The sequence below is a fragment of the Drosophila albomicans genome, chromosome 2R (assembly GCF_009650485.2).
Source record: "Drosophila albomicans strain 15112-1751.03 chromosome 2R, ASM965048v2, whole genome shotgun sequence".
Classification (NCBI taxonomy): domain Eukaryota; kingdom Metazoa; phylum Arthropoda; class Insecta; order Diptera; family Drosophilidae; genus Drosophila; species Drosophila albomicans.
This window is the reverse complement of record NC_047631.2, coordinates 22478606-22506054: the sequence shown is the minus strand read 5'-3', so window position 1 is coordinate 22506054 and position 27449 is coordinate 22478606. Positions and strand designations below refer to the sequence as shown.

At 40.7% G+C, this 27449-nt stretch overlaps 1 protein-coding gene across 3 annotated transcripts in view; it reads right to left on the bottom strand.

Annotated features, from left to right (window-relative positions):
• Window positions 1–3754: 3754 nt before the first annotated feature.
• The window catches only part of LOC117573735 (ABC transporter G family member 20), a 45674-nt gene continuing 21979 nt past the window's right edge, over window positions 3755–27449 (bottom strand). For all 3 annotated transcript variants that reach the window (XM_034257111.2, XM_034257112.2, XM_034257113.2), the window contains 7 exons: window positions 16593–16752; window positions 16023–16285; window positions 15787–15880; window positions 9927–10354; window positions 9626–9845; window positions 4926–5103; window positions 3755–4862 (listed from right to left, as the gene is read on the bottom strand). In XM_034257111.2, the coding sequence (XP_034113002.1) occupies window positions 4108–4862; window positions 4926–5103; window positions 9626–9845; window positions 9927–10354; window positions 15787–15880; window positions 16023–16285; window positions 16593–16752 (2098 nt within the window). In that variant the 3' untranslated portion in view covers window positions 3755–4107. The remainder of the gene's footprint in view (window positions 4863–4925; window positions 5104–9625; window positions 9846–9926; window positions 10355–15786; window positions 15881–16022; window positions 16286–16592; window positions 16753–27449) is intronic.

Below are 27449 nucleotides of genomic sequence, written 5' to 3'. Positions count from 1 at the left end.
GTGTGCGACGCTGACAGCGTTATTGTTCTCTGAAACAACTTTATCGAATCCGCGAAATTTCGCAATATATTAATATCATGCCTTGACGTATGCGTAATATTATATGTAAACGAAGAGACTGCCACGCCCGCAGAGCAATGTTCAGCGTTGATTTGCCTGATCATATTTATTTCGTTTTCGTCAGCTATTTGCATTTGATTGTGTGTCTCTAAGTGCGTTCCAGACTCCCAGCTCCACTGGCTGACACCTATGCCAAGGCTTAATCTGAGCCTCGGGCGACAACTTCATTTATATTATTTCGTTTCCCCTTTGGAAATTAATATGTCATTTGAGCCAGCACCCGCACACATCCACGTGCAGAGTGAGCTACACATAATACATAGAAGGCGAGTGAAAGACACGTCAAGCGCAGGCTGCGAGGCAAAGTTGGCAAAGGAGATGAAGATATAAAAGCAAAAACATGGTAAGCAAGTGCTTAGGAGTTGGGGGCCTTGGCAATGGCAGCAAAGATGAAGCGGTATAAAAATTGAAAAAAAATGGAGGGAGAAAAATGGTCTAGCCGTGGGACTTTTGCTTCTGGTAGGAAAGAGTGGAGTGGTGGGGAGAGTAGAGTATACCATAAGCAAAGAGTAAAATAAAAATGCAAATAAAATAAAATAAAAATGTGTCTGTCATGTCAATATTTGCCGCCAGCAGATGAACTCAATTTGCAATTGGCATTGAGTGTGACAGGCATCTGTGTGCAAATGTGTGTATCTATACACACATACACATACTTACTTACGTGTACGTGTGTGAGTGTTCGGGGCTGCTGGGCTGCCGTACACTTTGGTGGCAAATCGTGGGAAAATTGATTGACATTTTCATTATACAATTTGCCAGGCAAAGGCAAAACAAGCAAACGAAAGTCAGGAAACAGAAAATGCCGATCTGTGTACATAATATTCCGATTGGTGTCGCTCTGGATGTTGTCGATGTTGTTGTTGTGTTTGTTGTTGCTCGCGGTAGCGGCAAATTAAACAAATTGCTCATAATGTACCGCAAATAATTAATGCCAGTCATTAAAATAATAAAGTGCTCGCATATGGGCGACGACTTTTTGGTGCTTGCACCAAATTTCACGTAATTGCTTAAATAATTAAAGCTTCCTTCGATTTTGGCACTCACTCGTCAGAGCGAAACTCACAAATTGATGATGACAAATAAACAACAACAACAAGGTCGTCGGGATCAAAACTGAAAAAGGAAAACCGAACAACAACAAATACAAAAATACCGATACTGGCTATAGAGAGAAATGCAGATACACAAACTGCTTTCGGCTGATTAAGTGGCAATTAATGCACATAAATAATGCAATAACAAGCACAATGAAATTACAGACGAGCCAATTGCAAATTGATTGCCCAGTCAACACGCTGCCAAGAGTGCACAGCTGACACTCACAATCTGGCCAAGTGGAAACAATTAAGGCTGCTGCAACGCGTTGCAATAACTACAATATAAATTATGATTACCAGCACACAAAAATACAATAAATGATTGACACACTTAAAAGAAAAGAAAATCGATTATTTAAAAATACAAAACTGGGATTTTAGCGAAGATAACGACAGGAATTAAAAGTTCCATTGGTAATTATATTGCTTTATAAAAATATTTATAGAAAATTCAAGTATCAAAATGCCTTGCCATACTTAGAAGTACTTTAAGTCGATGAAAATGTAGATACACCTTTGGTTCCTTCCCAAATGTCTTTTTAATTAATGTATTGATTTTCTTGCAAATTTGTGTCTTTCCTTCAAGGCGCTTCGAGTTCAGTTACCTTTCATTTCGGTTAACTTACACTTCTACCTGAAATTGTCGAAATTGCCAAGGGGACATTTAAACTTGATTTTATTTAAATGCCACCACAAATATGGCAAATGGCAAGCTATTTATTTGCAAGCCTTGACCCGAGCGTAATTGAAGTAAAGGATATGCTGCGTAGCACGGACCGATTTAGCTTTAGTAAGCACAAAACATTTGCGCGTTGACATTTGTAAAACTGAAGCCCATTGAAAATAAACAGACAATTGACATTTTGAGCAGCCAAGCGATGACTGAACTCGTGTTCCCATCGCTCTTCGAGCGACGTAGAAGAAGGGTAGGCGGTTGCTGAACATTAAATTAATTGAGCAATTAATTAAGACGCCATCGAGCTGGCGGAGCAGCAACACTTGACGCGAAGCAGCAACGTAGACGGTGAGAAACACAGAGCGAGGAAAAGGGCGAAATGGAACAGCAAACGTGATTGTGATTGCTGTAAAAGGAGCAATGGGAAACAAAGAACAATTGACAGTCCGACTGCCTGACTGAAGGACTGAATGTCTGAGAAGCTGCGACGGAGTGAGTGTCTGGATGGATGTTATTAAGGCTTCACAGAACACGTGAAATTATGAAGTTGAGAAATTAATTCAGCGGCAAGTCGAAAAGTTCGAACTTTCAATTATGTGGAAAGTGAGCAGCGAGCTGGCAACATGAAAATGAAAACTTCGATGCGAATGCGAATCCAAGTGAAAATGAAAATTGGGAATGGGAATGAGAATGGGATGAAAGATGCTACAGCGATGCTCAACTTTCCAATTTATATGCTCGAGTGGTTGCCGTCAGCTACACTCGAGTAATCAATGATGGCATCCAACTTGAATGCCATTTCAAAACGAAATGTGAAAAATAATAGCAAATGATCCCAGGCATCAAGCATTCAGTTGCCAGTTGCCAGTTGCTCTTGGTTATCGATTGATGACGGATATCTAATTGTAAATACACACGTCTCGAGAGCGCCAAGGGCCAGGCAAAAGGATTCGCCACCGCCTGGCCTGACTGATTTGCGACAGCAGCTCATTCAGCTGATGGAACGGCTGCCGAAGCTGGAGACGGAGATGGAGTCGAGGGCGGATGTGGAGGCGGTGGCGGTGGCGGAACATGAACATCTCATTCAAGTGCAGTGGCCATCGTTTCTGTCTCGCTCTGGTCACGGAAACGGACGACATGTGGAGCCAGTTACAAGCAGTGCCTCCCCACACATTGGATTTGACCTACATATGCATACTATATAACACCCAGTTGTTTATGTATGTGTGTATGACGTTGCCCATTGCTTTTCTAATGGCTGCAACACTCGATCACCGCAGGGCAGCAACAGCAACATCGATGGAAGGCGTCTATGGAGATTGAGAAGGAACAAAAGCTGGCACTTCCCCCATATCCTTTGCTGGCTTGGCACTTTGTCCGCTTGTTAAGTTGATTTCTTGTGCTAAGCGGATGCTGCACGTGTGGCACGGGCCACGTTACTCACTCAGGCACTTGCTACATGCATTTCCGGTTTAATTGATTTTGCCGCAAAATGTGAAATGTGTCGAAAACGAGCTGCATGACAAGCTCGAATTGAGTTCCCTCTGCTTAGAGCAGAGCAAAGTTGCCCCAATGGTGGTGCCACAAATAATGTACAAGCTGCAAGTGATTCAAGGGGGGGAGCAAAATTCCACTGATAGAGCAACTTTTGATTGCAGCTACTTCGTAAATAAATATTGGCCAAATCAAACACTGATTGAAAGGAGCAAAAGTGCCTTCATTTGCCACATAATGAAATGCATTGACTGCTGCAATTGCAGTTAACTTTAAGGGTTTGCCAATTGACAAAATGTCAATTCAAAGTTGAATGTAAATGAAAACGAATTTTCATTCGTAGGAAATTAAATTTCTTAAACGATTTTAAAGTTTGTTGACATTTGTAGATTTATTCATTACATAGTTATACTTATTGTTGCGTTTTATTTGTATTATTCACAAAATACTTGTACATGCGTGTATGTGTATAATTATGTGGACCAGTGTTTATAATGTGTATGATATGAAAACTTAAGCATAAAAAGGCACAACATTTCCATGGAATGAATGTGACATCCGGAACCTTAAGATAATATTTTATGCATTGCATGGACTAACACACAATCTACAGAGACATACACTCGCTAGCTAGACTTAAGCAAGGACCTAAGGACTACCCTTAAAACCTAGTAAAATCATAGGTACTCATATTAACAGTATAGAGTTAAACATAGTCTAGCCCTTCTTGAATTTTAGCAGCAGAATGGTGAGTACCAGAAAGACAAGCACCCACGATGATATCGATATGAATCCATTGTACACTGTGGGATTTTCCATGCCCCAGCCGCGTTGCAGTATGGAACGCATCGATTCCGTTGGCTTGGTCAATGGCAGGAAGGCGGTGACAAACTGCAGCAGCGGATACATGCCCTCGATGGGCCAAATGATGCCGCACAGCATCACAATGGGCAGGAACGAGCCCATGGCCACATAAGTTGCCGTTCTCTCTGTATCCACGGCACATGAGATGACAAAGCCGAAGCTCATGCCGCACAGACCATTGAGTATGCACAGTGCAACGACTAGCCAAATGTCACCCACCAACGTTAGCTCAAAGAAATAGAAGCTAACAATCAGCACAAACACCGTTTGGCTCAACATCACCGTGAACTGTGTGACCACCTGGGAGAGCAGTATCTCTGGTCCCGTGATGCCAGCAACCAGACAACGCTCCAACATGCCCTCGTTCCTTTCAATCAACATGGCACCCGAAGTAATGGCCACCGAAAGGAAGAAAATGATTGTGAGAATGACGCCGGGTGCTGCGAAGTCAGTAAAGTTGGGATTGCGATAGCCATAGATGGGTTGCTCTTGCTCAACGGGAATGCGTCCAAGTCGCGGATTCACATCGCATTCCGAAAGCATATTCTCCACAAAAGTGAGGAACGTGTACTGCAGATCACGATAGAGCAGCGTTGATATTTGTTGATCTGTAAAGTTAATAAATTATGAAAGTTGACTGTTTACTTTTAAGAAAGTTATTCACTACTTACTCGACCAGTCCATGCGCACATCCAAGTCTGATGCTTCTACAGTGGCATCATCCGCATAGCGACCATCCTCAACACGTTGGACCAGCGAGTCTGTATAATTTGACTGGATGACAAGAGCAGCCCAAGCACGGCCACGACGCACCTCCTCATAGGCTTCTTCATCATCATTAACATAGTTCTGTAGATAAAAGAAAGTAAAATTAATTAAACTAAATAAAAGAAAAAAGAAATGCGTGTTTGAATTAGCTTTAAAAAGTCATTGCAGCTGGTCTATGAAACGATCACTCTTTACTAAGTAAATGTACTCTATTATAATCTGGTTTGTAGAGGGGCGTAGGATGACTTGGCGCCTTTTGTTGTTGCGCAATTAAAAGCGTTGAATTATTGAGCAACGCATGTCCTTTGGGCGCTTCCTTTTCGGGTCTATGCGAGTCTCTTTGTTACAGTCAACTGCTAGTGCTTTTGCTACTGCTGCTGTTGGTACAGTTACAGTAACAGCCGTTGGTAACTGTTACAGCGTCTCGCTTCATTTCCTGTCGCATTGTTTGTTGCATGTTGTGCCTTGTCGAGCGGCACAATAAAAGTAACTCCGCGTAATTAATGTGCGTTCCTTGCGTCAAGCGATAAATTCCGCAAACAACAAACAGAGAAGGCAAACAGCAGCAGCATCAGCATGAGCAAATCCTTAAGGAAGCGCCTCAACACAATATGCATTGCCTACTTTTGTGCGTTGCGCCTTTTGCTGTGCCATTGTTTGCTGTTGTTGTTGTCAACAATATGTTTGTGTTATCTTTTACAATTTCATTGCGTTGATTTTTTTCGTTGTTGTTGTTTTGTTTTTCATTTTTGTTTTCGTCGAGTCTCAGTACGTAATACGCAAAAATAAATAATGAAGTGTAAGCTGAGGGAAAACATGACCAGCCCGCATATCCTTGGGCCTAAGCTAGTCGTAGTAAGTGTTCATACATTGATTAAGTTCGCCAAGCCACAACTTTGGCCCTACAACTTTGGCCCAAAGTTTTCCCAGCCACTTATGTACATACAATAACACACATACGACGGCACAACAACTGCTCGTACATGTATTGGCATTTGTATTTGGGCTAAGCTATAGCAATTTTGTGGCTAACAAGCTTGCGTATAAGCGTGTGCTGTGCGTGTGGAGATATTTAAACCGAAAGGGGATCTGAAACAACAGGCGTGAAATTTACGCAATTGCCGCATTAATGTTTAGACAAATGAAGTCATACACACTTCTGCCTTTGCGGCTACACACACAACACACACTATCGCACACACATGTGAGTGTGGTTAAATGGTTCGACACGTCGATAAGCTCCATTAGATTTAATGGTTAATCGAATTTGTTAGCTAAAAACTTTGCTTACATAATTTCCACAAAATTTAAGCACCAAACCGAAAATCTAACCAGAAACTTGCAAGCTCATTTGTCTTGCTAGAAACTTGTCGAAGTTAAACAGAAAACATATATATTTGCATAAATGCGAGATAAGTGAAAATATGTATCGAAGATATTGGTATTATCATGCCATTGACTGCAGAGCATAACATTGATAGACTTCAATGTAGCATACTCATAATCCCCTTCATAATAATAATAATAATTCAATCACATGGCCCATCCTTTGCCACACACATAGTATAGTATAGTAGTATATAACTGAAGCAACAAGAGGCAATCAATTTAGCAGTTCTGACAACTTTTATGCTTTAGTTTAACCTTAAGTTCAACATTGTTTATGACAAACTTGAGCCACAAACTATGCGCAAATGAAGTCAACTTGGACTTGGTAAAGCAGGATAAGAATGGGATGAGATATAAAGGATAGGAACTGAGTCTGGGTTTGTAGCAAGTTGGAAGCTCTACGCAAATGAAGTGGAGACCAACATGGGGCAAAACTTTTCGCTACCTTGGTAATTTCCATTCTCTTTCTCTCACTCTATCTCTCTCTCTCTCTCTCTCTCTTTATTTGCTTTTTTCAGCTCTTCTTTCTAACCACAAGTTTGGCTCATAAAGAAAACCACAACAACTGTGAAAAAACAAGCAAAAAAATGAGGCATTTACTTAAAAGTTAAAGCTTCTCGCTAATCAAGTGCAACAATAAACGCACTGCACTTAGCAGCAGTTCAAAGAAGTTTCCCTCGCTACCCCTTTCCAGCCCCTTCCTATGGACATTCCCTAGAGCAACGGTGAGCAGTCAAAGCTGCCTAATGAGCAGTGTTGTCACGCCTAATGAACTTTTAATTAAAAGTAAAAACAACAACATTCACAGAGTGGTGGTAAGTCTGCCCGCAATATGTTTTCAATTTTGGGCATAAATTAAAAGCCAACAGTGCCAGGGAAAGCAGAAGATTTCTATTCCCATCCCCATGGCCATCTCAACGGTTATATTCGTAAAAGGGTCGCCAAACAAAGACCAATTTTTTGTGTATTCTTTTTTTACACTTAGATAAGGGGCCGATAGCAGAATGCCTTTGATCTAGACAAAACCACAAAGCAAAGAGCCTTTAAGTAAAAAAAAATATATATACATATATATGTATATCTAAAATGTATATACATAAATAGGAATATAATTCGTTGTGCATTTTACAGCTTTTCTTTTTATGTATTTTTTTCGCTTCTGTTGCCTGCGGTGCGAGAGAACAGTGAACATGCAGGAGCTGTTCTTGTTGCTTTAGTTGCTTTTGGCAGCTATTGAAATGCTGTCAATACACGAAGCGGTTGAAGCGGCCACAAAACAACAACAACAACAACAACAAAACAACCAAAATAACAGCAGCAGCAACAGAAATTCAAATTTCAGCAACTGCCAACATCGCCGCTAGCTGATGGCACAGTTCCTGCAGAGTAACAGAGGAGGAGTAGGAGGTGGGCGTGTGTTGGTTTTGTGGTGAAGGTGCAGAGCAAGACATGGGGTTTGTTAGGGCTGCTGGCCACGTGCTGATGGCTCCTTGATATGCTGTTCATTGAGCAAAATTAACTTTTGCCCCACCCCCGCAATTGCAAGGTTGAGGCTACACAATGAAAAGGCCCCACAACCAAAAATAAAAAAAGGAGCAGCAAATTTTTAAGGACTAAAATCAGATGCGTTGCAAAGATACGCGAACTGCGTGTTTAGCACTCTCTTAAAAGGTATCTACACTATATCATTTAGCATGTAACAGTAAAGTATATATGTTTAATGATATTTTTTTAAATTTCCTGATGAACTTCTTTCAAATTATTTATGTATTGTATATTTACTTAAGAGTATTAAGTATTCGCCTCGTTGTCAAGGTTCTCTTCTTGTTTATATAATGCCTGGTTGTTGGTATTATTCTATTTTGTTATCTTAGTTAGAATTTACTCAAATTAAGAGTGATAAGGAGGTCTTGGTGGCTGACCGAGGTGCTTTTCAATTTTTTAAGCCAAACTTTTTCCTCGGGCTGCCCTTCGCAAATTGCCAGTTGAGGCGTGTGGATTGTTGCTGGCAGCTTTATTGCTACTGTTACTGTTATTGTATTGTTTTAACAGCAACAACAAAAAACTTTATAAAAATAATAATAAAATAAATGAGCGACCAAATTTGTAAAAGCGACCCAAAAAGGTCATGCGCTAAGACTTATTCAAGGGAATTTGCTTAATTTTTATATCATAAGGCAGCCTAATTTGAACTTGATTGATTTGCTTCGCCAATAGGTATTTAGCTTTTAGTTGGATTCATTCAAGGAAGCACATTCGATTGAAGTAGTCAAAAAGAATCAAACTGTAATTGATTCTATTTCTCTTTATGAATGAGATGAGAAAATATTAATAAACGAACTGACTCAAAACACTATCATAATTTAACTATTTATCAATTATTTGTGGAAAACAAATTGGATTGTTGCTCGGACAGTTTATACTGTTATTAGAATGCCTAATGCAATATGAATGAAATTTTTGGCCGGAAGCTAAACAGAAACTTGAATGAGAGTGCAAGAGAATGGAGATGGAGCACTTGTGCTCAAATTAGGCAACCAGAGGCTTTGTTTTTGAAGCGTAATTTGCAATAAATTGCCACAAGGGGGCTGTGCTCTTGGTATTGGGCGGCTTTCAACTACTATTTTTGCCCCACAGGCAAGTAAATTTATTGATGATCTCGACCGGGCCGAACTGCCCAGCTGCCATACACGCTGTTGCTGTTGCTGTTGCCAAAGATAAGCAGCTGTAATTTGTGTGCGCCAACACCAATGGCAACAGCAACAGCAATAAGAACAATAACAACAGCAGCAGCAACAGCAGCAAAAGACGTTGCCAACTTCGAAGAGAGTGAGAGAAGGAACTGTTCTGTTGATTTAGGAGTGCAAAGGAGCTGGTTCAAGGCGAGGGAAATGCCAGGCATTGTGTGCAGTAGATTGAAGAGCATGCACACGTTGGGTGACCAGCTTTACTGTCCACACAAATTGAAATAAATTACACGAATAGCCAGCAGGGTCGAAACATCGTCTCTGTGTCCTTCAATAAGCAACAGCAACAGCAGCAGCAACATGAGGCAAAATCACCATGAGTGGTTATAGTAGTTCTCTCTCTCTCTCTCTCTCAGTACATTTTAAGCAAAAGCCAAATGATACAGTGGATGCTGCTTCTATACTTGTATCCCTTGCAGCAACTCCCTCTCGTCTCTTTAGCAAGGTAATTTGCATTGCATACTCACCACAACCATGCTCTTGTTCTTGACCAGCATATCGAGATAACGGCAGCTGAGCATGGTCTGATTGCATCCGGCGTTCACTGGACAGAATTGTTGCATAATCATTTCCTCGGACATCTCGTGATTCGCCACGGCCAATTTGAGGCCAGTCGGATCATGTCCAATCGCATAACAGAACAGTAATATTTGCACCACAGGCAGACCCACAATGAACAGCATTACACTAGAGGGCGAGAGCGAAAAGTAGTCGGGTTAGTTGGCTGATTCGAAAAGTCAGTTAGTTAGTTGTCTCTTCTTTACTCACCCCACATTTCGCATCATCCAGAGAAAGTTTTTCCAGATGAGCGCATGCAAATGATGCGACTGCATCACATGCAGATTATACCAAAAGGATGTGGGTATCTCCTGTATCGGTGGCAACGGTGGTGCCGCTGGCGCTGTCGTGGTTATCGGATCCCGGGCTGCCGATGACATCGATATATTATCACCGAACTCGCCGGAGATTTCGGCCGCATGCTGCTCGTCAGACATGTCCAGGGCCGGATTCGAAATGGCCGGAACTGTGACCTGTTCGACAATCTCCTGGGCAATCGATGAGCGTCGACGTTTGCCCATATTCTGCATGACTGAGAGCTTCAAGAACACATCCTCCAGCGAATCGGCGTTGTACTGTTGTCGCAGATACTGGGGTGACTCCTCGGCAAGCATTTTGCCGCCACGCAGCAATCCAATCTGCAAGGACAATGCATTGAATTCAATTGAATTTGAAGGGAAAAGTGTCGTCAAGTCATTTCAACTTTTGACTTTGTCTAGTTGTTGTCCCTCTTCGACTATTCATGCATTTGCTTTGGGTGCAAACTTTGTTTTGTATACACTTCCTGTTGTTGTCGTTGAAAACTTTTATTGACTGTCCACTGGTCACTTGACCACGCCCACCCGTCCAAAGCGTACGCCCCCGGCCCACGGCCCACGCTGCAGCCCAGCTAATCCCCTTGGCCGTTTGTCGAAACGTGCGGAAATTAACTTAATTGATTTCTGTGCCGCACATGACCAGGCATACTGAACAACGCATTAGGCAAGTTCAGGACATTGAATACGGCTGCCTTCACGCTGCCCTGCAAAACTTTACCGCCTTCACCAAAAACTTGACTGACTGGGATGTCTTCACAGTCAAAGCAAACTCTGCTTGTTCATCAATTCCAACACCCTCGATGGCTTCATTAGGCATGCACATGAGTGCCTTCACCTATTGCTCCCTCTTTGCCGCAGCCTTACGACTGACTGCATGTGGCAGCTCTATGCTAACTATGCCTCACACAAAACACACTCACACACACACACATACTTGTTAGTTACAAAAGTTTTGCTGCTTGATTTGATTTTGTCTTCACTCTTCAGTTTGGCCCGGAAATCGGTTGTTTCCTCGGGCTTGTCTATTGGCCTTGCCTTTTGTATTTCGTAATTCGTCTATGGAGCAGCCAATTAGCCACCTAATTGAATGCTCAAGTTAGACTAAGCTACTAACTACCCCAGCCACTCATCATTTTTGTCCACTCAATTGCAGTTTTATAGTCCACTTTTGCAAATTGCAGATGCCTTAAATAAATTGCTACACCTTGCAGTAGGTTTCAATACAATTTTGTTATTCTGGTGACAAGTAAAATAAATAGATTTGACAATAACTTTAGAAGCAGTAAATGTTATCTCATATCTGAGATTTTTCTACTTTCAATTTACAAAAACTACAGGATGAAAACCATTCAAGAATTGCAGTGCACGCAATAGGATATTGAAAAATGATATATGAGGGGTGAACGCAACGCCCATATAATACTTTTTTCGTTTTCACAAAGGTTCTGCTCTTGCCTACTTTATTTCATGCAAATAACAAGCATTGAACTCTGAACATGCATGATAAATATTTGTAATGGAATATTTTAAGGCGAGTGCAGTTAAAGTGAGCTTAAGCTAAGATTTTTTATTGCATGCAGTTAAAGTCTATTAAGTTTTTTTGTTTTCTTTATTAATAACAAATTACCTAATAACCCAAGTCTCAGATCTTATATCAATTTAATCATTTCTTGTGTTTGCTGTGCTCAAGTATCTTTGTGTGTATCTTTAATACCCATTAGTTTGTTTCAATTTAAGCACTTCCTTGCTGTCTAATAGAAACATGTTCACACCCAGATAAAGATACAGTCAGAGAACCCACATCAAAGGTTGACTAGACATTATGACACAACATCAACGCCTGCAATTGCGTCATTATTAGCCTGGTAGTCGACTCCTCTTACAGCTTACCCCGCTCTCTCCCTTCTTCTCTCACTCAATTGCCTGCGTGCAACTGAAACACTAAAACGGTAAACTGGGGGTCAGGCAACCCAAATGGCAACAGAGCCATTTACTTTGCTCTTTGTCCCCGCTGTGTCGCACTCTCGCAGTGTTGTGTTTCAGCTTTTTTTTCTTTTTTTTTTTTGCTCTGTGCTTTGTTTTTTTGACAGACATTGCTCCCCAAATTTAATGTCAGCTCTGCATGGCTCATGGGAAATTGTTGGCGGGCACAAAAACGAGGGTATAGCACACGCTGAAATCGCGTATACGCCGTGTAGCCACACTCTGTTGGGAACTTGGAAGTCGCTTTTGGTTTTACCCAGTTGGATGTGCAGCACTTTCTGCTCTAATAAATGAAATCAGGGAGCGTAACATTATTTGATGGATATATTGTTACGACTACTTTTCGCCCACTTTCCCTCTCTCTCTCTCTCTATCCCGTCCCGTCTCTAACCATCAGCCCCTCCAGCGACAGCGACACTCTGTGCTGATTTTGGTGCGGCTTCTGTTTCTGTTTCGACTTTTTTCTCTGTCTTGTGTCCTTAATAGTTTATGCTGTCTTTTCTTTGCTGCATTTCCTTTTTGCCGCGTAATTTTCCGCATGTTGCTTTTTAATAGGAAAAAAACCAAAAAAGAATTCTGACGAGTGCTACGTGCAAGAGTAGATGGGGAGGCAAGGCCAAAAATGCTAACGGACAGTTGAATAATTGCTGATGCTGAGAAATTATAAATAAAGTGAAACCTGTCCACTACTTCCAACAATTCGCTTGCCTCTTAAATTCAACAATAAGCAGAAACATAAAGCCAAAGTCAAGTAGCGACTGACAGATAGCTGCAAAAGTCAAGGTTTAAAATATTGCGTAAATTCAATATTAACATTTCAAATTACCTTTTAAACTATGCGTTGAATTTTAATTTAAATGTATTTGGTCTGTCAATAACACTTTTCAAATTCCCGTATAAAATTATTGAAGAGATTAAAGCAATGCTTAAAAGAATATTTAAAACGTGAATGATGATTCAAATGATGTTGCAAAAAACCCTCAAAAGCAAATTGATTTATTCTTAATAATAATTATAAGCATTGTACACAAAATATTAAAATCAAAGCAGTGTTTAACTTATCAAAATTATAAAATTGATGTGCACGAATTAAATTTATCAGCCATAAATTTTACGAGCAGTCATTAATAAGTTATTTATTATATCGCATAATCTCGGCAAGTGCCAGCAGCAATATTTCGTATTTTGTTTAAATCGCTGGCAGTTTTCGAATTTTGTTTACATTAGAAATTATTGCACAAATGCGATTGCGATTGAGAGTAGAGCCCGATGCAATTTGTGATGGTTAAATAAATTCTTAAAATTGTTTACAACAATAGCTTGGAGCGGCAAAGATGGGCGACAACGAGCCAAATTGAATTGCTCGAGAAGCGTGGAACAAGTGCCAGTTAGGTGTCAATCGAAATATCGCACTCAATCAACACGAACTTCAGCTCGGACTAGTTAAATATACATATGTATGTGTTTGTGTGTTTGTATGTGGCTCTTGTGCTGCCGGCACGCAATTCTGTTGAGTCAACAGAATAAAAAGACACAAAAACAAAAAAAAAGAGAAGAAACCAAAGGAAAAACAGCTATAACGAAAAAACAAAAAGTGAGCAATGTCCACTAGGCTGTTGTTGGCCAAGTAGCAAAACGTACGAAAACTGAAGCCCGAGTGACGTGCAGAATTGGCGAAAAATATATCTGTCTGGACTAGGCAACTGGACTAAGCAGAGAACTCAACTCCTGTGAGTATTAGAGAACCTGCGGCAAAACAAAAACGTGGCACGAAAAAGTGACAAAGCTGAAAAAGCAATTTGCTGCCGGTCATAATACAAGTAGTCAACTCAACCGGAGTTTGTTCAACTGTTTGTTGCTCTCCTTGTGTGTGTGTGTGTGGGGGGGGGAGAAGACAACACAACACGTGTTCAATATGAGCAATTAAACACTGTCACCAAAGTTGCCAAGCAGACAAAAGTCAGTTTGTGTAACCGCTCGTTTTCCTTTTCTCTGTCTTTTTTGAGACCATAAATTTAGTATAACAATTGGCATTAAATTCACATTTCAATGGCTGCCGCGTCGCTGTTAGATTAACTGAACCTTAAAGCCATAGCCCATTGTTTTATAGACTGGGGATCGTTCAGGTTACCAGCACGTTTCGCGTTTCGCAACTCACACTCGCACTCTCACACTCGGAGTCTCCCTTTCTATTGCCGGCAGTGATTTTGTTTATTGGCCATAACTCTTTACCGCAATGACACTGTGAGGGTGTCGTTGTCCTGACAGCCGTTGGCAGGAGCATCATGTAAGACTCTCACCCTTAGGCAGCCTCTTTGTCATCCCCCTCGGAATAAGTCAAACGAACTCAGCAAGCACACTTTGCTATAAGCGCTGAAGTAAGCTGCTTTACGAAAATTCAATAATATTTTTTTTTGAATGCAATTTCTCGAAAAGAAATCCATATCTTAAAGCATAAATAATTCGCAATAAAAAAAGTTGTATTTTAAGCCATTTATGGGGACAAAAAATCATCTCAACAGTCAGCAGAGTGGATAAGCTAATGCAAAGATTGTCCAACAGCCCCGCTGGACACATTTAAGTTTTGATAAGGACCTAAGCAAATCCCGGATTCGCAATGTTATAAATCGTTTGCCTATCAATCATTTTGATTTGATAGTAGGGTATTCGGTGGTCGTTTTGTTTGCCTACTCGAGAGGAACTCCTGCTACCTCTTTAATGCTTTCTTTTCTGCATCAATCTTTTTATCTTTCATTGTTGTTGCTGCCACCGACTCGTTTTCTCCCAACTTCCGTTTCGGACCTGACCAGCATAAGTGCGTGTCGGTGTGTAGGGATTTGTTTGTTTTACGTGTGCGTGTGAGTGCGAAAGTGTTTATGTATATGTACGTGCAAGTGTATTCGTGTATGTGTGTGTGCATATCCTGTGCGTGTCGCATGGGTATCTGTCGGTCTATCTATCTATATATCTGTCTATCTAAGTGTCCATTGTGACGGGCATTTGCTTTGTGCGCTTTGTCACGCTTTATTTCTGTATTTTCCATGCTTTTTTTTTTCTTTTTTTCCTTTTTCTTTTTGTTTTTGTTTTGTTTTTGTGTTTTTCATATTTCTGCTGCTCTCACAGTTCATTGTCTGACCCACACATTTGGGGCAGGGGCCGCAAATGACCAAACCCCCAACTCCTCTTGCACATACAGTTGTTCGCTCTCTTTCGCTCTTGTGCTGATTATTACGCCTCGCATTGCCAACATAAATAAATCTGGAGTAAATTTTGCAATGTGTCTCGCTCGGAAATGCCTCGTAAATCGTGCCATGGCCATGGGTCAACAGAGACAGACAGATGAACAGATGAACAAGCAGAGTCAGTAATATTATAGTTTTTTTTTTCCAAGGAAGAGAGAGGACACAGATTTGTTGCAGCTCGCGCAGGATACAAATTTGCCATGCCATCTCCCCCTTCCCATCAGAAGGAAGCACTTAGCGCCGCGTGTTGACAGCGTACACTTGAGCTTGAGCTGATAAGCGCCGTTGCGCCGCAGAGACTTATGGTCGACTCCCTCGACAGCTGAGCTTTCACCTTTCACCGTTTGCGAAGGAGAAGCGCATAATATTGCTCATACGCCGCATATTACAAATAGACGTGCAAGCCGTGACTATAAATCAAGCGGGCAAACAATGCGTGGGCGCCAAAAAGCCATTGACACTTGTGTTCCCTGCCACACACAATTCCCCCCTCTGTTCGTTTCACAAGCAAATTATGTGAGAACTTACCATATGCGCCTGGGCACATTCATCGATGTAATGCGTTGTGATTATCACAGTTGTGTGACCATTTTTCGTGATTTCCACCAGATGATCCCAAATGCTGCAAAAGGCATAAAGAGTTAATCAGCGCACATTAATTTCGTAATGCTCATGAACTGCAAAAGAGCTTCAGCTTCAGTTTCAGTTTTAAGCTGAAAGCTTTAACTAATGCTCTTTGTTCGTTTTTGGAATTCTATACGCACCTCTGTCGTAGCACCGGATCCACGCCCACCGTCGGCTCATCCAATATGAGAAGCTCGGGCTCGTGTAGCAGTGCCACGGCCAGGCTCATTCTGCGCTGTTGGCCGCCGCTCAAATTCTTGACGAACTTCGAGCCATTTGGCAAATTGAGCAATTTGAGCAGGAATTCGGTGCGATCCTCGATGTCGCCGCGCGACATTGCAGCAATCAGGCCAAAGTAGATTAAAGTTTCGCGCATTGTGAACTCGCCATAAAGTGCTATCTCCTGCAAATAGAATTATGTTAGAGAACTGGGAATGCAAATTGAAATTTCAACTGAGAGCATATTATTTCGCTTTGCTCGAAATTAAAACTTTTATTTAAAACTTTATGTTTTCCTCATGTTTTCTTCCTTTTTTGTTCTTTATTTCAGTTTTTTCCGGCCATCAGGCATTGTTTGCTTTTAACATTTTATTGCATTTATTTAATTTAGTTACGAGCAGCAATGCCAACTGTGGCAGAACAATAAAAACCACATGAAAAATTCAACCAGCTGCCGTTGAGCCTTTGAGAGAGAAGAGACGACAACTCACCTGTGGCATGTAGCCAATTCGCGGACCTGGCACACCGGAACCACGTGACCCCGGCCGTCCGCCAAGCACCCAAATTTCGCCCGAATTGAGACGCCGTCGTCCAACGATGCAGCTGAGCAGCGTTGTCTTGCCACAGCCCGAGGCACCAAGGAGACCGTAACTGCAGCACAGAGAAAGAGAGGAAATGAGAGCGGTGAGTTGGTTGAACTTAAGACCAAGGCTTATATAATAAAATGCATATAGATAAGGCCACATATACACAGACAGACAGTCATGTGAGTACTCCACAGGAGCGGTTCAGACCAAGAATTGGGCCCAACATATTCATATTTTACTTTATTCATTTCTAAAGTTGTATGGATAATTAAAGTTTGTTTAGTGTTGTGAGTTCACTGCCGAATTTATTTTAAAATTCCCATTGAGCATGCACTTGCTTTCACTTTAAGTGCGCCAGTAGCTTATGTAAATAATTAAGCATGGCAATGAAATTGTATGTGAGATATATTCGCAGTAATTACTTATGAATGTTCTTGCTATGTGCAAGTCCTTAGGCAAAAGGCATCTCATTGAGATGCTCTTAAAGCGCATTTGGTAATTGCCAGATTGCCAGGCAGTGTCCAGTGGATGCACTTGATGCCACAGCCGGCCAAAGCTGCGGCACTGCAACTGTGCAACTTGAGTCGCATATAAAGCGAAGCGTTCTGTGGCAAGCCAGACATTCGGACAGGCTGCCAGGGCATGCCACAGCATCGCAGGTAGTCAGGCAGTCAGGCAGCCAGGCAGACAAATATTTTAAGCACTTGCATGCAAGACACACACACACATACATAGGCGCATGGAAGGGTTATATAGGGAAGCTCTATGAAAAGCATCAGGTGAAAAATCAACTGTGAATAGTTTCGGAAAAATATTCAGGTGCAAAAAGTTTCATTGCAGCGAAGCGGTGCACACTTCTCGCATCGCATCGCATCGCAGCATGTCCTTGCCGTTGTCCTGCCAGCTATGTGCGCCGCTTATCTCGCGTGTATGTGTGAGTGAGTGGAGGAGCTGTTGCAAAATATATTTAGGGAATGTTTAGCACAGCTTAGCGCGCTGCAATCCACAAGCCCCTCACTTACAGCCAAGCCCCACTTCAACTATCTAACCCAGCGCCCATCTCCTCCCACTTGGATCCTCTCGAACAGTCCAACGCCTTCATTTCACTATATGCGCAGCGCGCAAGTTTAGAAAATTGTTTGCTCTGCAGTTGGGATTGGGAACACGATGGTATGTGTTTGGATGTGTGTGTGTGCTAGGGATGTGCATGTGTGTGCTTAGCCATGAATAACATGCAGGTCAAAGTGACTCCGCAGTGTGCACATGAAAAAGCCACACTTGAATAAGCCAAACTGAGCGCCAAAGGGATAAATAAGAGCGCAACTCTTTCGCTGGCCAGCTTCAGGCTAAAAACCAAAAACAACAACAACATCAGCAACAGTAAGAGCAGCAGCAGGAACCTTAACACGAACAACAGCATCAGGTAAAACAATAAGCACAGATATGATTAAAGTGTGAAAATTTAAGAGCTAAGAGAAGTGCGTAAATAAAGTTGGAAAAACACTTTTTGCTGCCATAAAGCGTTTTGCAACTCTCAAGTAAATGGCTTGAAATTTGAGTAGGGATGAAAATCTAACAGTTTCTTTGAGCTAACTAATAGCGAGTAGATAGTTGGGGCTATAGAAATAGACGGGAATATTATAGCGAGAGCTAAATTAATAAAATGCAGTGCTTCGAAATGAATGTAATGGGAGAAGCCATTAATAGAAAGTTTATAAAAACAAAAATGTTTTCAGAGTCTCAAATTAACATTTAAAAAAGTTCAATGCTCTACAATTTGTAAATATTTTGTTTCCAATTAAATTAACATAATTGTTGTGATTGATAATCGAGATGAGAGTGTAAAGATTAGAAGATACGAAGAGTTTATTACAGAGAGGCTTGCGTAATTCAAATGCAGTGATTTATTATAAAAATAATAATCTTTATTTTATCTTTAATTCCTTTTTAATATTTCATATTTATACATTTTTTAATTAAGATTTTCTAATTAAGATAAGAGTGTAGATATTAGGAAATGGATAGAGTTAATCACAAAAAAATGTTATTCAAATACAGTGCTTTGATATCAGAATAAGAAAAATTATATGGACTAATCTAAATTTAATAGTTACAATTTTTCAATATTTCATAATTTTTCAATTACATTTGCTCTCTTATTAAATTTCCATAATTGTTCGCATTGAAAAACTTATCTTTATTTCCGTGTTCCTGTGCTAAATTGTGTTACCTGCTGGCTTACAACATTAGACATGCAACCGCATATTGCCACACACAGCTTTTGTATAAATTTACTTTATGAAAAGAAAAACAAATGCATGAATGGCACTGCAGCAAAAAAAAAAACACATTGTGAAGTCACAAATTACCCACAATTTAGTTCGGGGCCTGTGCATAATTTAACCCAAACGCTGTCGCCCTTTTGCCGCTAACGAACGGTAAATAACAAACAATGCAACATCAAATGGCGAACGAGCGACCAAGTTGATTTTTTCATCCATTAACCTTTTTTGTGCTAAGCTTGATGCATTCTTTGAGCACTTGGCCAACTTATTTTTGCCGCAGTGATTGATGATGTTGTACTGCTGAATTAGTTTGTGGCATGCCACCATCCGTTGCCTCAATGTTGCAGCTGCAGTCAAAGTTGCAACTGAAATGTCCACTAATTAAATGTGATTTACTGTGCGACATTTGTCATTAAGTGTGCATCCATCGGATTTTCAATTATTCTTTTCTTCAGCTTATCTCTTTCGTGGTTTGCTTCGTTCTCTGTCAGTCTGTTAGTCAGAGGTCAAAAGTGTCAGAGAATAATTAAATTTAATTTTTGCTTATTTTTCTGCCATTTTTCATCGACTGCAACATGCGCCCAGGAAAAAGAAAATGTTGTTGTTGCTTCTCGCTGTGTTTTGCTGCCTGTTGTTGATGTTGTTTGTTATTGCTAAGCAGCAGCACATCGCAGGCAATTACAGGCGCGGTAATGCGTATTTAATTAACAAGCTTACTTTGTAGTTTTCCATGGAAAATTAAGAGCATTCCTGGCAATAACGACCAGCTCGAAGTCTGAATGACTTACTGACTCCCCAAGTAGTTAGCTGTCTAATTAAACGATAAACTTTTGTTATAGACAAGAGCTCGAGTCCCGACAGTGCCGTCAGACGCTCAGGCTCACACAACTCACACAGCTAGCAACTCATTGCTCACTCAGCATCCATTACGAGTCGCCGAGTGTTCCAGAGAAGTGACTCAAGAATGCAAAAGTCAAAGTGCTGAGGATTAAAGTTTAGCATACTGAATGCTTGAGGCTAGGCTGAGTTCTGCACATTGTTGCATAAGTCAATAAGTAAATGACAGAAGTATTGCATGATTTATGATACAAATGTGCATTCAATATTTTTGCAGTCAGGCAGCAGATGTTGTTTTATACGACCTCATGACTTGTCCGTCAAAACAATTGCTCCACATGGCGTAGTCTTCATATTTTTTCAATTAGACACAGAACAACGCACGCATTACGCATACGCAATGTGAGCACAGAGGACAATGAAACACATAAAACTCAGCTGGCGACGTTACTCCCACTACGTATGCTAATAATTAAATTCTGACCCACACAAAAGCAAAACAAAGCATAATAGAGACAGAGAGAAGAGAGCGAGAGAAAAGTTATGAAGTATGACTGGCAGTGCAGTTATAGTTAAAGTTCTACTTACAGTTGTAGTACGTGCCGGACCATATAATATACACACAACACTTTTGACCCAACTTGAGCCATAACAATGACTAGGATTTTGGTTTTTCACACAGCAGAGCAGACTAAGCAGGCTGGCCAAACAGTTGCCATAGCATCAGCAAGCAGCATCTGTCTGATTTCATTTTGCAGCTTTTACTTATAAATTATTTAAACAATTTCATCTGAGGCAAAAAAATGCTCACTTATCATTTGTAAGTTTTGCTGTATTGTTGTTGGTCTGCAGTCAGCGTATTTCACTTGCGGTCAGTTGAACTGCAAAACGAAGCGTTATCTCTGTAGTGTTGAATACTGAATGCTCTATATTAATCGTCTACATATAATCAAGCTTACACAAAAGTCCTTTAAATGATAAAGAGCCAAACTATATCTAGCCGAAAGCAGACTCTATCCGTTTATTATAAAGTTCTAATCTCTGGCAGAGAGTATAACCAGTCATATACTCATACATAACATACATAACAAATATGTTCATTTCACTGACAGTTTGTATATTTGTTCGTGCATCTGTCCAACTCTCATTCTGTCTGTTTGTTTTTCTAACTGTCGTTCTGTCGTTCCGGAGGATATCAGTATCAGTGGCATGCAAAGTGCATGTGTATCGTTATTTGCCATAATTTAAACAATTTTGTTGGCACACACACGTTCAGTGCAGTTCGGTTCAGTTCAGTTCAGTTCAGGCTGCTTTTGTTTCACTCAAGAGTTCAGTTGTGCATTGTTTTGACAGTGCACTGTAATATTTAAATGCTTGTCTTGCTTTTGTGTCAGACTGTATGGCCTTTAATTAAGTTTGCGTAATGCCACTTTCCCCCAATGTTTTTGCCAGCTAAAAAATTCACAAACACAACAAACAAAAAAATTGAGAATTGAGTTTGGGCGAAAATTTTTAAAAGCACCGGCCTTCTGTCTGTCTAGCGCGTCGACTGCAATTACTACGTTTATTAAACTTTTGGGTCAATATTTGAGTTCAGTTGCGGGATGTGAATAAAAATCAAGCAAAAGAAAAAAAAAACCAAATGCAATTTTCAAAGGTGAATTTTTCTATTTGCTTCGTTAACCGCACATACAAAAATCTATTCTGCGACTGAATGTTTGGAAAACTTTGTTTGCTTCGACTCCCTGTGTATTATGCTAAACTTTCGACTAGAGTATACTTTTCGTTTTTATTTTTGTCAAATGCAGTGTGCAAAAGCCAAAACCAATTACAAAATCTACAGCCGCAGCAAGGGAACAAACGAAACGAAACGAAACGAAACTCGGATAAATTGGGGGCGTGGGTGCAAAGTTAGCTGGCAAACAATTGCAATTTATTAAGCTAAGGACCCTGGCCGAAGCTACTGAGGCAACGCAAGCCAAGCGCAAACAATGTCCATGTCCAATGCACCCCAGCGTCTGTCTGATGTCTTCTGGCATAATTAAAACTAGGTTCAATGCTCCAATGCAGACAGCGAGCGAAAATACTCGAGAAGACAAATATCGTCACTGCGCTTAGAGACGAGCACGTCGCAGATATCGACAAAGCGCGTAAATGTTTCGGTATCCAATTATAACAAGTATCTCTAAGGCTCTTCAACGAACGAGGGTAGAAAAGCTAAACTTTTGAAGTGAAGATAAGTATTTTTAGTTTTCTAATATATTTATATAATATATTTTTTGTATTTACTAAATTCGAATCATGTTCAATGCTTGATTGAACCGTGCTCATCTCTAACAAGCACATTGCTCATACGCCCCGATGTCCAAATTTATTATGCACTGCAACGTTCGCAACGTGTAATTATGTTGCAATAAGTTGGCCATGGTCAATATGCTGGCCGGACACGGAACACGTTAATGCGCGTGTTACAAATATGTGAGTTGGCACTTTAATAGAGTGTGCACAGAATGGAAGTACGATTGATAGGGAAAAGGGGGAGGAATCAGTGATGGCGCAAGACAATGGAGGCACTGATTAGTTCAGAATTTACTGCTGATTAAGATGCTTTTTAAAAGAAGTTGCCAAGCTCAGCTGGCCAAATGAACTTTAGTTCAACTTTGTGTTCGGCATCTGTTTGTTTGTGTTTGTTTCTGTTTCCGCCAGTCTTCTTGTTGTTGTTATCGTTGTCACAAACTTTTCGTTGAATTGGCAGTTTATGAGAAATTCAAGGACAGCATTAATTTCAAGTATACCAAAGCAAACATACACACTCACACTCACACTCACACTATTGCATGCGCATTCACTTGAAAGTTTGGACACGCGAATTGTAAATAAATACATAGCCAGTTAGTGTATGTATTATTGTAGCCGTAGTCGAAGCATGTACACGATGAAAAGTCAGCAGTTAAAATGTGCAAACAAATCAAAAATTGTTGAAATGGCGAGTTTTTCCACGCTTAGCGCAGCTTAACCCACCGCAGAGTGACGATGGCTTTTAACCCCCGCCTCGTCGTCTATTTGTTTATTGATGCCGCAGTCTTTAAAGCCAAACACAAATGCAATGAGTAATTTATAAATTTAAAAATGCTGCACAGTTTGAATATTTAATAACCAAAAGAAATATAAGCGTTAAAAAAAAGCATTTGTTTTTTTTTTATGTACTTTGTGACATATAAAGCGATACACACGATTAAATTGAACTATTATAAAAAACGGTTTGTATAATTTGTGCATATGTTAAATTCAATAAATTTGCGTCTGATGGCTGCAATATACCCTGTAGATAATTGCAAACTAATTTAACCTTAGATTGTTGCCTGATTATCGTTATTCTACCCTTCGAGCACTGGGATATTTATAATGGATAATAATAACTGCTGTGTCCAATATTTTCAAGCTTATTAGCATTCTGGCAGTTCATGTACGTATTAAAACACATATTTGTAAATGCTTATTCATAGGCACAACCCACTTAATTACAAGTTTTTGATACGGTTTCATGCGAATCGCGATTGAATCTCTCTCTGCTGTGTGTTTGGCCGTGGCCGAGGCCGAGTCAATGCAAATATTTTGTCATTGAATGTAAATATAATGCAAAATGTTATTTAAACAATACAAAAAAGTAAAATCACAGTGTATGTTGCCATTGTTTTGACTTGTTTACAGGCCAAATGAAATCACGACAATCAGCTGAGATGCAATTTGCATTGCACTCGCATAGCTACAGATATCGAGAATGTACATAAGTAGATATAGAATCTACTATGCCATATGTCAATTACAGTATTTTGATGTCTAAATTGTTGTTGTTGCTGATGCTGTTGCTAAACTGTTGGCCATTGCACGCAAGCTCGTTGCCTGATTGCAAATCCAAAAACACATTGCCCGTTGCCGTTTTACAAATTTGTTCAAATTTATCGCATCGCATTAGATCACATCGCATGTGAACGTATGTGTGTGTGTGTGTGGTGGATCTGGGACCAAACTTGCAAATGCGCATTTTCAATGCAATTAACAATTTAGCGCAATGGGTGACATTTTGTTTTTTGGCCAAATAAAAGAGCAAAAGTTGAAGAGCCTGGAATGAGAAGTTTTTGTGTGCTCGCAAAAATGCAGCTAAATAAATACGAATTTAATTTAAATTTATTTAATGCGCATTATCTAATTTTAATTAGAATTTCTACAAAGTGAAAGCAAACCCTAATGGGTTGGCTAACGCCAAGGCCAAATTGCCTTTGGCAATGCGGCAATAAATAAATATGCTACCAACTATATTTTAATAGCTAATTTAATTCCCTTTTAGAGACCTCTTTTCACATTTTCACCTGATTCATGTGGGGGAAAATCGGTTTTCTTTTTTCTAGCGGATGTTGCGCATACGCCGCATACAACAAAGGTCAACCAAAATGCCGCCAGGCACTTGATGTTTGTAGTCAGATGGGGGTAACTGCACAGTAGTCACGGCTGCCATTCCATATGAGTGTAGAAGCATGGTGTGTGCTTATTGTGGCCACATTATGCTGTGCACAAATAAACGAGCCAATTGGCTGCATTGTGCACCTTGTGGGTTTGGCAGGCTTTTCTGCATTAAAAATGCCACAGTACAAGACACAAGATACATAAAAAGCGCTAATTAATTAAAGAATATTCTAACATGCAAAAGCTAATTTTGGCTAACTTGTAAACTAACAAATGAATGCAGTGTTCAAACAATGAGCTTTGAAATTCATTCTGAAGAAATTATATTATAATTCTCATTAATATTTTTTAAATAAACACAACATTATTAAATATTCATTTAAACTTTTTTTTCTTAAAAATAAACTCAATTTACTTAAGGCTTGAATTCAATTTGTAGAGTATTAAATATTGCATAGTAGAACGAATGAATAATAAAAGTTAGGGCAGGAAAATCAGTAAAAACAATGTCGCAGCAGGAGCGGAAACTCAGCAGCTGCCTTGCGACTTGCATCTGTATGTGAGTGTGTGATGAGGGTTCGCATATATGAGTGTGTGTGTGTGTGTTTGAGTGCTGCAGCGCTTAACTTATTAAACGCGCATACTCCATTTTAATTACTCACACAGCTGTAGGAATATGCTTACACACACGCGCACACAAGCTCACACATATGCGCTGCTAATTGCGGACACACTTACCAGCACATGCACACCTTACAAACACACGCACACCAGCACCGGTGGCATTGGCTGACATGCAAGCATGCAGAGTTAATGTGCACTTCCGTTTCCGCTGTAATACCCTGCGCCATAGTTATTTTTATAAGCCCAATCCATCCGCCCCGTTGGCCCGTTGGCTGCAAGGTGCAAAAACCCCTCCGACCGCCGACCTCTCACACTGCACATTGCGGTGTGTAATTGTTAATTTCAGCAGTGCCTCTGCCGCACTTTGAATGATGAACGTACACACGTACACACACAGACATACAGACTGCCCGCGTTTAATGCAGAGAACAGTAGAAAAGCAGAGAACAGAAGCAGAAGCAGTGCAGAGCAGAGCAACATGCCACATTGACATATGCCATGCTGTCAGTTTGATGTGCTGCGTTGCAAATTAACAAGATTTTAAGTGCGCGACCGCAAAGGGAAAAACTGCCAGCATGGATAAACATTGACAGATGCGCGAGCCAGCGCAATGTGGGCGGACATGTCTGCGGCTTGGCTAAAAATGAAGTGCAGCTTAAGCAAATTAAGCGCAAAATCAGAGCAATGACAGCAGCAGCAGCAGCAGCATCAACAGCAAGCTGAGCTAAGGAACTACCAGCATACTATTATGCAATCATTTAAAAATTGAAATAGCTCAACAAAGGCGTAGACAAATAGAAGCGTTGACTTGACATCTCTTGGACGTTGACTGACTATAAAATAAATTGAATTCCTAGACGCCTAATTGCGGCCAACACTCAAAAGCCGCCTGTCAACGTCCCTGGCACGTAATGTCCTTGGCCAGGACAGTTGAGTTTGTTCAACCCCTTTACCTCCCATTTTGTTGCTCACATTTCGATCTAGGTAATTGCTGCTTGAATTTCAATTCACATTCCGCTTTTGTAATTGCCAAGTTGCGACGACGACGACGACGACGGCGACGATTTCACTCCGTCCAGGAGTTAAATTTCTCAACAATATTCTCAAAGTGTCGCACAGTCAATGGAAATCAAATTAAAGTAAAATCTCTTCGCTTCGAGTCGAGTCGAGTCAAGCGTGCGCTTTACAAACAGATCGACTTTCTGTTGGCGACCCACAGTAATTACTTTAAATCTTTTCCATGATTTTGTTTCAAATTGAATCTCAGATCTTATTTAATAATGTAATAAATAAAGTCCACCAATACTTTGATAACAAATAAACTTCGACTATGTTGTTACAATTAGTAAATACTTCTATATATTTTATCAAAGCATCAAAGTGTGTTTACTTTTTGAATATACGGGCTGCAATTGATATTGAAAATCATCATACCCTCTGGGTAAGGGCAAAACGATTGCGATAGAAAATTCATTTCTTAGGCAAACTAATTTTCTATGCCACTTGGCCAAGGGGCGTGTGGTTGCGGGTTGCGTTGCGTTGGGTATGATTTGGTTGCTGGTCGTTGGTCGTTTGGTTGCTGGTGCTTTTGGCTTCCGGCGTTGGCCATTTCCAACTACATTCAATCAATTAATTATTGTTTTATGCTGCCTTCAATCCTTCAAATGGAGCACAAGTGTAGCCCAAACCAAACCAAACCGAAACCCAAACAGACCGCTGCGAAGGCAACAAGCAAAGCAAAATGGCCGCACACTTTACAATTAATTTGCCATTATGTGCGAGGGGAAGTGTCGGATGGTTGTTGTTGATATTGCTGATGGTGTCGGAGCCAGAGTCGGCGTCGGAGGGTGTTCTATGCCATTTTTAATCGATTTTCATTAGAGACTCGTTGCGGCCCAGTACCGTTCGTCACTCACTCACTTGACGCTTCAATTGGCCTCGTCGAAATGGGCAAACAAACTCTTGACGCCGCGTCGCTGTCGCTGTCGATGCCAACGCCAACGCGAGGCAGCCTAATTTGGCTAATAAGCTGCCCATTGCAACGGCTGTTAAACTTCCGGTTCCCAACTGCCGACTCCTGTCTACCGACTACCGACTGCCAACTGCCAATTGCCAACTGTCGGCATGGCTAAGCCAAGGGCCACTTTGGTAATTATATGCCACAACAGTTGGCCGCTGATGCGTCTTCCTGCCCCAGGCCCTAAAGTACTTACTTTACCCTCTTCTTTTCCTCGTCCCATTTCCCTATTCAACTCGTAACTTTGTTCCTTTGCCTACGTCTAAGACTTTCACGCCATTTGGGCTCGTCGTCTGTGTGAGTTCCGTTCGTCTTATTGGTTAATCATTTGCCATAAAGATTTTAATTTCCGCTTTTTAAAAGGATAGAACGCTCATTCGGGTCTCTCAACGTTTCTGTTTGCCTTTTGAATATTAACCCAAAATTAGGCCCGACTCCGGCTCTAATTGGTTTGACGTCAGTGAAGTAAACAAAAAAATTACACAATTTAAGGATTTAAATGGCCTGCGTACCGTGACAAATATCAATGCCAGC